A 10,769-nucleotide genomic window follows, 5' to 3' on the forward strand; every position below is an offset into this window, starting at 1 on the left:
GAAAAATGACATTCAAATGGTATCATTTGTTGAACTTATGCCAAAGCATAACATTATTGTTAGTGATATCTCAGTCCTTTTAATATGGATGTCATATTATAATTTTAGAGCCTCAGTATCTTTTCTTGGTCTGCTTTATAAAATAAATTGTATTTGGGAACTAAAGAAACTGAACCACGGGCCGGGCGCGGTGGCTCAAGCCTGTAATCCCAGCACTTTGGGAGGCCGAGGTGGGTGGATCACGAGGTCAAGATATCGAGACCATCCTGGTCAACATGGTGAAACCCCGTCTCTACTAAAAATACAAAAAATTAGCTGGGCATGGTGGCACGTGCCTGTAATCCCAGCTACTCAGGAGGCTGAGGCAGGAGAATTGCCTGAACCCGGGAGGCGGAGGTTGCGGTGAGCCAAGATCGCGCCATTGCACTCCAGCCTGGGTAATAAGAGTGAAACTCCGTCTCAAAAAAAAAAAAAAAAAAAAAAAAAAAAAAAAAACTGAACCAGGCTAGAGCCCAAAATTCTGAGACTCCAAACTGTGAATTGTGTTTCTCTGTTAGTCACATTAATGCACATGGTTTAGAACTCAGTGGTATCCTAATTTTTAATCATAATTCAGTCATCTTAAAACCAAATTGTAATTATACTTTTCGTTAGTATCACATCAAGAATTTTATAGTTTGGCTGAAGGTGGTCCTCTACAAAGTAGGGACAATTGGTTACGTTTTATGCAAAAGTTGTTTTGTTTCAGCTAAACTCCCTAGTATATTCATCCAGTAATTTGTTTAACAAGTACTGGAAGTCTCTCCTTGACTCTATCCTGTAGTTCAGTGTATAGGATAATCTTTCAAATAACATTTAAATGTTTGCAGCTAAGATGCTTGTGTGCTTGTGTCTAGGATGTTTGACACAGTTTACATTTAACCTCATAGAACAGTTTATAGAATGTGAAGAATAGTGAAAGTATGGATTTATGTATAAAATATCACCAAATATTGATACAGTTCACCTGAATTAGGGCCATGTTTTTTACTGTTTCCTTCATGGTCTCATTGAGAAAGTAACAGGCAACACTTGTCCAACTATTTGGTTGTATTTATTTTCTCTTAATGTGAATCATATAAATAATTACTGTAGGTATCCCTGTTTTAAGTTGCTTAAAACTTTTCCCATCTGTAGAAAGGTTGAAGAATTCCTTAGAGAATTGTTTTCACTTACCAGTAACCTTTACATGAGTTGACCTCTGCTTTACTGATAACTTTTAAGCCTCTTTTCTGCAGTGAAGGAACTCAAACTTAAGCATATAGAGATTGAGTTAGAATTGAACTTCTAATGCAAATTTAACAAAATTATTCAATTAAAATAATTTTGCTTCTCTGAAACTGACCCTAGTTTGTTGCATGTTTATTTTGTTGCTGTTGCTGTTTTTCTTTTCCTGATCTGGATTCATGGTGATTTAAATAGCTGTGTTTAGAACCATCCAAATTTCCATCATTTAAAAAAAAAAACCACTACTGTAACTAGTGGATTTTTTTTTTTTTTTTGACATAGTTATAAACTTACTGGAAATGGTAAAATATTCAGACGTTGAATTTTTAATACGTTATCATATTAAATTCTCTAGGAAGGAAGTGGTGATTTTCTTTGGGGGTTGGGTTATTTCATGAATCTGTTTACTCAGTAAGGACACTTACTCTAATTCATTATATTAATATGTCAAGGAAAAAGTACCATCATCTTAATGGATACCCCAGAGACATCTGAAATTTGACACCCAGTCCTTTAGTGGGATGCTATTGCACTGTGGTTTAGAGCTAAGGGTCCAGAATTATAATGCTTAAAAAAAAAAAAAATCCCTGGTAGACCTCCATTGGGCAGTGAGACGTGATTTTTCTGAGCCTCAGTTTCCTCTTCTGTAAAATCGTGTTAATAATCACATTGGTCTTGAGGGCTAAATAGATAATTTATGTAATACACACTGCCTAACACTTGAATATCAGTTGATATTTCTGCAATTGTTTTTGATTTTTAAAAGCACCTTAGTAAATGATTACTAAACATAGTGTAGTAAGGAAATCAGAGGTTTAGGTATTTTAAGGGAAAAGACAAATTATTTACAGGGTAAGATTATTCACCTAGAAAGCATAAAAGATCAACTGAAAAGTTATGAGCTAAAATGAAAGTTCATTAGGTTTCTCAGGGAACATGATTGCACAGAAATCTGCATCTTTCCTATATGTCTGCAGTAATCAGGTTTATTTATATAAACCCGTATCTTTGAAAGAGTTGGTTTTCTTACCAGTATGACATATCTAGGAAAAATTTTTAACAAGCAGTGTATGGACGTATCTGAAAAACAAGATTTCTCAACTAGAAAACTCATTATTATAAAATGTCAAGTCTCCTGTATTTATTCATAATTTTAATAAAAGTCTAATGAAAATTTCAGTGATTCTTTGTTTTGGAAGGAAGTACTCAAAATGATTTTAAATTTAGATTTACCTGGAAAGATTAATGGATACAACTAGGTAATGAAAATAATAAAATGAGTGGGAATTAGTTCTGACAGACATTAAAATGCTACAAATCTAAGTGGTGAGGGTTACAAATGAGTTTTACTTTGTGCTTTTTTGATTTTCAAAAATTAAAAGATGTTCATTTCATTTTAAAAAGAAATTGTATTTTAAAGTCTTAATATGATTGCATTTCTGACATGCCCTTTAAATGTTTAACGTTTCTTTATGCTTTGTGTGGAGATAACTTACATAAGTAATTTTCATTAGTATTATTGTAGTTATATTCACGGTTTTATAAGCTTAAATAGGATATTTGGATTTGTTTGATCTGCATTTTTTGAAAGGCTTTTTCTGTTTCTTAATTAAATTTGTTTCTGTGAATATTATCAAGCAGTGAGCTTCAACAGGCCAATTATAAGAGTTGAAATCCTTGCAAAGCTAATAAGCTCCAGTCAGGCCAGATTTGAATGAACAGAATTGCTTGATAATCTGATGTTTGCCTGTTGTGATTCTTTTTCTTTTTTTTTTTTTTTGCATGTGAAAACACTTGATTCTCCTAAAGAGGAGAGAGAAGTTCTTGTTCTTTTAAAGGGAAAACTAGTAAATGAATTTTTGAGGATACACAGAACATTTAGGTTTATAGGATTTCTTAATTTCTCTGTGGGTGGATTTTTGCCCCCAGGAATTTTAGACTTTAATATTAGTATATAGTTGGATCTGCCCCTGAATGGTGTGGGCTTGGTCCTTTCACACTTACTATTTTAATTTGGGGTTCTTCCCTTATTTTGATAACTTTAACTTTCATAGGAAAATCAGTCGCCTATATGCCTTATGCTGAGGTCAAACGTGCTCTAGAACAGGAAGCACAGATGCACAATACTGCAGCAAGGTCAGCCTCACCGTGTAGGCTTTCTCCAAGAGAAGTCAGTAAAGCCGCTCCACAGCCTGATATGAGTGCAGCCCGCTATAGTGTCCCACCAGGTAAATATCACTCCTCTGTGCAGTGGCTGCTGGCCATCCACCCGCAGATGTCCCATGTGGGTGGTTTAATCTCATGAATGAACTGCTTTTCCAGGACATGTCCTTGCTGTTTCAAAATAACGTTGTTTCTCTGCATTCCATCATCAGTTGTATTTAGTTGAGTTCACTGGGCCACTGGGAAATTTGTGTTCATACATTTATACTGTGACATTGGCTGGCTCTTCTTTTAAGAAGAGTACATGAATTTGTAAAAGTCTTGATCTCCCCATCCTTAAAATTAAAGTGATCTGTGAGAGCCAGAATCAGTATGTTTCTCAAAATACGCAAGATGCAAAAAGGATGTATAACTGGTTGTCAGTCATGTCTGTGTATTCTATGAAGTAGTGTTATCAGCTGTTCTTAAGAAGTACCCTAAGAGTGATGGCAAGAGGTAAACATTTTTGAAGACTGATGTTTGCCATGCTAAGCAGAAATAGTTTGAAATGAGCATCAGCTTGAAAGCTCTGGTTTGACAGGGAGTTGACTATTTCAACCCCACAAATAGTATTTGTGACTTAAATATATATACAGGCTTAAGTGAATGAGAAATTTAAATAGAAATGTTCCTTGTTGGTTTCATCTTGCATTTTTAATTTGTGATTTAAAAATTCAGGAATGACTGAGATAGGTAACATGTTGTAAACTAGGAAATGGACTATTTTAAAATCATTTTTCTTTCCTTTTAAAAGTCCTTCAGCCTGCTCCACATCAAGTGATAACTAATCTCCCTGAAGGTGTTCGGCTTCCAACAACTCGACCAACCAGGCCACCGCCCCCTCTCATCCCATCATCCAAAACCACAGTGGCTTCAGAAAAACCATCATTTATAATGGGAGGCTCCATCTCACAGGTGAAATGACTTCTCTTTACAGTAGATTTCTTGTTGAATGTGGCTTTGGTAAAACTTTTTCCTCCTTCTCGCACTGATCTGTCAGAGTACTAGTAAATAATAATCTCTCTGAATATGGAGCTTCAAGTGTAGCAGCAGTCACCATACTCTTGCCACAAGAGTTTTCAGTGGGTTGTGTACCCAGATTGAGTGGCCATGGCATAACACCCATTTAATTACACTTGGCACTTGGCATACCACCTGGTTTAATTTACAGTCACTCTAAACTTATAAGTTTTAAACTTAGCTTCAAACAGTAGAATAGTTGTTCACTAACCTATGGTAAAGGCTCTAAATATTAAATTGTAGGTGATTAGTATTATAGTTTATTCTGACTTTGGCCACTAAATGTTTTTTCTGGTTCATTACGTTTTAAAAAATTGAGATACAGGCCAGGCGTGGTGGCTCACACTTGTAATCCCAGCACTTTGGGAGGCCGAGGCAGGTGGATCATGAGGTCAAAAGATCAAGACCATCCTGGCCAACATGGTGAAACTCCGTCTCTACTAAAAAAATACAAAAATTAGCTGGACGTCGTAGTGCGTGCCTGTAGTCCCAGCTACTCGGGAGGCTGAGGCAGGAGAATTGCTTGAACCTGGGGGCTGGAGGTTGCAGTGAGCCGAGATTGCACCACTGCACTCCAGCCTGGCACCTTCGACAGAGTGAGACTCTTGTCTCAAAAAAGAAAAAAAAAAAAAAAAAAAAAAAATTGAGGTACAATCTGGTCTTAACAGTTCCATCAGTTTTGACTAACATGTACATCAGTGGTCACACCCCTGTCAAGTTATCGAAGACCTTCCATCACTTCAAAAGTGTTCTCATGTTCCTTCCCAGGCCATCTCCCCTCCCACTGCCTAAAGCAATCACTGTTCTACTTCCTGTTGTTGTAGATTTGTCTTGGCTTTTCTAGAACTTCATGTGAATGGAGTCAAACATGGTATACTCTTTTGTGTCTGTCTTCTTTAACTCAGCATAATGGTTTTAGGGAATTTATCCAGGATTTTATGTAATCAGTAGTTTCTTCTTTTTTATTGCTGAATAATACCAGTTTGTTTATCCATTCTCCTGTTGATGAAAACCTAAGCTGTTTTCAGCAGCCATGAATAAAGCCGGACATTCTTGTAATGGGTTCTTTGTGGACATAGGTTTTATTTTTCTTGTACAATTACCTGGGAGTGGAATTACTAGGTTTATGTATATTTTATACTTTTCCAGAGTGGTTCTACAATTTTATGCTGCCATTAGCGTTGTACGAGACTTGTGATTGCTCCATTTGCTGTTGTCAGTCTTGGTCATTTTAGTCGTACTTGGTGTGTAATAATATTTTATTGTGGTTGTATTTTACATTTCTCTGACAACAAACAGTGTTGGACACTTTTCATGTGCTTATTGGCCATTTGTACACCTAGGAAATTAACTATTTAAATCTGATTATATGTTTCTACTGGGTCTTTTTTGATATTGTGTTGGAGGTCTTTATTATGGTTGAAAGTTCTCTGTTAGATATATATGTTACAAATATTTTCTGTTAATTTTCTTATTGGTGTTTTGATGAGCAGAAGTTTCAAATTTTTATGTAGTCTAAATATATATTCACACTTTTTTCTCCTATGATTAGTTTTATTTTCCTACGAAATCTTTGCCTGCTCCAAGGTTGTGAGATATATTCACCTGTGTTTCTTTCTAAAAGCTTTATAGTTTTGGTTTTTATATTCAGGCCTGTAACCAGTCTCAAATTAGTTTTTGTGTATAGTATAAGGTCGGGATTAACATTCGTCTCTATTTAAATTTCTAGTTGAAAAATAACATCAGGCCGGGCGCGGTGGCTCAAGCCTATAATCCCAGCACTTTGGAAGGCTGAGGTGGGTGGATCACCTGAGGTCAGGAGTTCAAGACCAGCCTGACCAACAGGTGAAACCCCGTCTCTTAAAAAAAAAAAAAAAAAAAAAAAAGAAAAGAAAATCAGTTGAAAAGTCTTTTACCTATTTGATTGCTTTAGTTCCTTTGTTAAAAATCATTTGACAGTATATATGGGTCTGTTTCTGCACTCTCTCCATGTTGTTCCACTGATTTACTTGTTCATCCTTTTGTCTTGATTACTATAGCTTTATTGTAAGTCCTGATATTATGTAGTATAAGTCTTCAGTGTTTCTGTTTTTCAAGATTGTTTTGACTATTTGATGTCGTTTACATTTTCATATAAGTTATGTAATCTGCTTATCAATTTTTATCTCCCCCATTTTTTTGGTTTCCAAGTTGTATTCAAGAACTCATACAAAACATTCCAGTTAAATTAGTTTTAACCCTCATCTTCCTTTTCTTCTTTGTCCTGGTTAATTTGGAAGTAATGCAATTCAAAATTCTCTTTGCACAACCAATTACATAGCTTATTCTTCAGATATTTTTTGGGTGGTGAGCTATTTCAAATACCTTTTGGAAAAAAGCACCTCAGAAGTTACAGTGCTTGTGTTCTTGCTCCTTTTGATGGTTTCTACCTTTCTACCAAGATTCCCAGTGGTTCCATTCACTTTTATTCTTAGAGAAACTGCTCACAATTAGCAGCATCTTCTACAGGGTAGGTCCAGTCATCCTTTTTTTTCTTTTGCCCCCCTCCCCCCACCCCTTCTTCCCCGCACTTTGCCGCAAGCTTTTTCATGGGCACCTGGCAGCAGCAAAGGCAGAAACTATCTGTTTGTCATTCTACTTAAAGAAAAAAAATTCTACTGGGATTTGTTTTTCTCCCCTCCCCTCCCTTCCTCCCGTTCATTTGTTTTATTTGCAGGAGGAGTTGAAACATGTTTTAAGGGAAATGTTTATTTTTATCCCCTAAACATGAATCATTTAAGTAAAACCAACTTAACTATATAAATGTAGCAAAGTAAGGGGAAAATAGCACAAATTACCCAAGAGGCAAAGATTGTGGGGAAGAGGTGGGTGCAGTTGGCATGTAACATATGCATAAATGCTTTATAATTTACCTGCTCAGTGCTCCTCCCCAGAAGGCAAGCACAAGGACCCATTTTAAGAGGATGTTTCTCCCCAAACATTAGAGAATATTTCAACTTATAGTTTAAGGTTTAAAAGACCCAAAAAAAAAAAAAAAAGAAACTTAGCTAAAAAAACCCCACAAACCACCCATCTGCTGGGATTTTTGTTGGGATTATGTTAAATCTGTAGATCAATTTGGGGTAAAAATGGAAATCTTAACTTCAAATCTTCTAATCTATGAACTTATATATGTGTTTATCTATATCTTTCAGCAGCGCTTTAAAGTTTTCACTTTAGAGATTTGTACTTGTTTTGTTTGATTTATATTTGGCTATTTGATTCCTTTAGATGTGTTTTTTTTTTTTTTTTTTTTTTTTTTTGAGACAAGGTCTTGCTCTACAGTAGTGCAATGATTGCTCACTGTAGCCTCCAACTTCTGGGCTCAAGTGATCCTCCAACCTTAGCCTTCTGAGTAGCTAGGAATGTTTTTTGTTTGTTTTTTTTTTTTTTCTTTTTTTGAGATGGAGTCTCGCTCCGTCACCCAAGCTAGAGTGCAGTGGCAGGATCTTGGCTCACTGCACCCTCTGCCTCCCAGGTTTAAGCGATTCTCCAGCCTCAGCCTCCCAAGTAGCTGGGACTACAGGTGTGCACCACTGTGTCTGGCTAATTTTTTTGTATTTTTAGTAGAGTCAGGGTTTTACCATGTTGGCCAGGCTGGTCTCAAACTCCTGACCTCAAGTGATCTGCCCGCCTCAGCCTTCCAAAGTGCTGGGATTACACACATGAGACACCGCACCCGGCCTTTAAATTTTGGTTTTCCATTTCTTTTATACAGACGTACAATATCTTGGCTTTGTCTCCTGTAACATTTACTTAGTGCTTCTAGTAGGGCTTTTGTTTTAGTATATTTCTTAGGATTTTCTATATATGCATGTCATCTGCAAATAAACAGAGTTTTACTTTTCCCTTTCAAATTTTTATTCCTTTCATTTTCTTTTTTTATTGTAGCGGCTGGGCAAGAGCGTTTGGTGGAATACGGAATAGAATTGGTGAACATGAACATGCATTTCTTGTTGCTCATCTTAGAAGGAAGGCATTCAGTATTTTACTGTTAGGCAGAATGTTAAGTTTTTCATGATGCTTTTCATCAGATTGATGTTTCCTTCCATTCTTATTTTGTTGAGAGCCACTCCCACTCTTAGTTCTTATATATATATTTTTAGCTCCAGAATTTCTATTTTGTTTTTTTATGATTTCTTTCTCTTTGTTGGCATTCTCTATCTGGCAAAACATCATTCTTGTTTTCTTTCTCTCTTCTAGAGCAAATCTGTTGCTTAGGCTGGAGGGTAGGGGCACGATCTTAGCTCACTGCAGCATCAGTCTCCTGGGCTCAAGCCATCCTTCTCCCTCAGCGTCCTGGGTAGCTGGAACTGGAGGCTACCGTGCCAGGATTTTTATTTTTATTTTTTGTTGAGACAGTCTTAATATATTGTTAAGGCTGGTCTCAGACTCTTGGCCTCAAGCGATCCTCCTGCCTGGGTTTCCCAAAGTGTAAGGATTAAAGAAGGCATGCCACTGCATCTGGCCTACTTTAATTTAGGCATGGTTCATTTTAGTTCTTGGAATATATTTATAATAACTGATTTAAAGTCTTTAGTAAGCCCAAAGCTCAGGAATAGTTTCTGTTCGTTGCTCTGTATCATATGTACGGCTCACACTTTCATGTTTCTTTTGAGTATCTTGTAATTTTTAGTCAAAAACTGGACATTTTATATAATGCAGCAACTCTGGAACTTGGATTCCCCCCACTTTTCAGGGCTTGTATCTGGGTTTTTTAAATTTTATTTTATTTTTGCTGTTATTATTTGCTTAGTGACTTTTCTTAACTAATTCAGAAAAGTTTGTATTCCTTGTTGTATGTGGCTACTGAAGTCTGGTTAACTTCAGCTAATGATTAGACAGAGATTTCCTTAAATGTCTAAAATCAGTAAAATCAGTCTGCTGAGGAGGCCCCTTTGTGTGTTGGCACTTGATAGCTTTGCCTTAGTCTTCACTTTCTGGCATGCAGAGCCTTAAAGGCCAGCCTGAGTTAAGAGCATAGGGCCTGTGTCTTTCCTAGGCACAGCCATAGCCTTGCACATGCATGTAGTGTTCTAGGTTCTCAGGAATACGTTGGAGTTTTTCAGACCCCCATGAACATCTCATTCTCTGACTCTTAAGTGTTTTGGTTAGCCTATTGTTTACCCTGGCTGTTATCTACCGTCTCAGGCAGTGGAGAGGTTAATCACTTTCGTGTGTTTTTGGCAAGCCTGTACCTTCTCTCTCACTCAAGTCAGGTCAAATATAGACAGCTTTCTGAATGGAGTCTCCCAGAGAACCAGCAGATAAGTCAAACAATGACAGTTATTTGGGAATGAGACTTTTAAGGAGCTCCAACCTTGCTCTTTCCCTTCTAGTGGCTGCCAGGCAGCTAGTTTGCACTATGAGTGTATGCGTTTGGTTTGCAACACTACCGTAGAGCTTGATGAGGAGAATGAGAATAGAATAAGTTAAAATGTCACAAAGCCTACTTACCTAAATTCAGCTATTTTTTTTTTTAAATAAATGTTTCCAGATTTCTACAAGCCTTTGGCTAATTTCCAAGGTTCTTTAAAAGTTGATTCTTACATCACTTGAGCCTGGGAGGTGGAGGTTGCAGTGAGCTGAGATTGCACCACTGCACTCTAGTCTAGGTGACAGAGCAAGACTCTGTCTCAAAAAAAAAAAGTTGATTCTTACAGTTTTTCCATGTTTTCTTGTTGCTTTTATGGAAGAGAGTTACTTTGCTGTATTTGCTGATATCACTCTCCATAGCATTTTTAGTAGGAATGAATATTAATAATAGTAGCTTACATTTTGATTGCAATCTGCAAGTGCTTTATTTATGTAATTTATTAATAGAAAATATTATCTACATGTAATATATGGTAATTTTAGAAGACATATCCTACTCCCTTTAAAATTTTTTACATTGGTCCAGGCACAGTGGCCCATGCCTGTAATCCCAGCACTTTGGGAGGCTGAGGCAGGTGGATCACAAGGTCAGGAGTTCGAGATCAGCCTGACCAACATGGTGAAACCCTGTCTCTACTAAAAATACAAAAATTAGCTGGGTGTGGTGGTGCATGACTGTATCCCAGTTACTCAGGAGGATGAGGCAGGAGAATCACTTGAACCCGGGAGGTGGAGGTTGCAGTAAGCCAAGGTCATGCCGCTGCACTCCAGCCTAGGCGGCAGTGTAAAAGTCCATCTCAAAAAAAAATAATAATAAGTAAATAAATTTAAAAAATAAAAATTTAAAATTAAAGCAATCTACAATG

The 10,769-nt window shown here is 36.8% G+C and overlaps 1 protein-coding gene across 19 annotated transcripts in view; it reads left to right on the forward strand.

Moving 5' to 3' along the window:
• Positions 1-10,769, forward strand: part of NCOR1 (nuclear receptor corepressor 1) — a 183,766-nt gene that overhangs the window by 118,357 nt on the left and 54,640 nt on the right. For 15 of the 19 annotated variants that reach the window (XM_032280184.1, XM_032280179.1, XM_032280187.1 and 12 more), the window contains 2 exons: positions 3,321-3,494; positions 4,223-4,383. In XM_032280184.1, the coding sequence (XP_032136075.1) occupies positions 3,321-3,494; positions 4,223-4,383 (335 nt within the window). The remainder of the gene's footprint in view (positions 1-3,320; positions 3,495-4,222; positions 4,384-10,769) is intronic. The other 4 variants (XM_032280194.1, XM_032280195.1, XM_032280198.1 and 1 more) reach the window with 1 other exon arrangement.

The sequence above is a fragment of the Sapajus apella genome, unplaced genomic scaffold, assembly GCF_009761245.1.
Source record: "Sapajus apella isolate SASKATOON/1434 unplaced genomic scaffold, GSC_monkey_1.0 scaffold12, whole genome shotgun sequence".
In the NCBI taxonomy this organism is placed as follows: domain Eukaryota; kingdom Metazoa; phylum Chordata; class Mammalia; order Primates; family Cebidae; genus Sapajus; species Sapajus apella.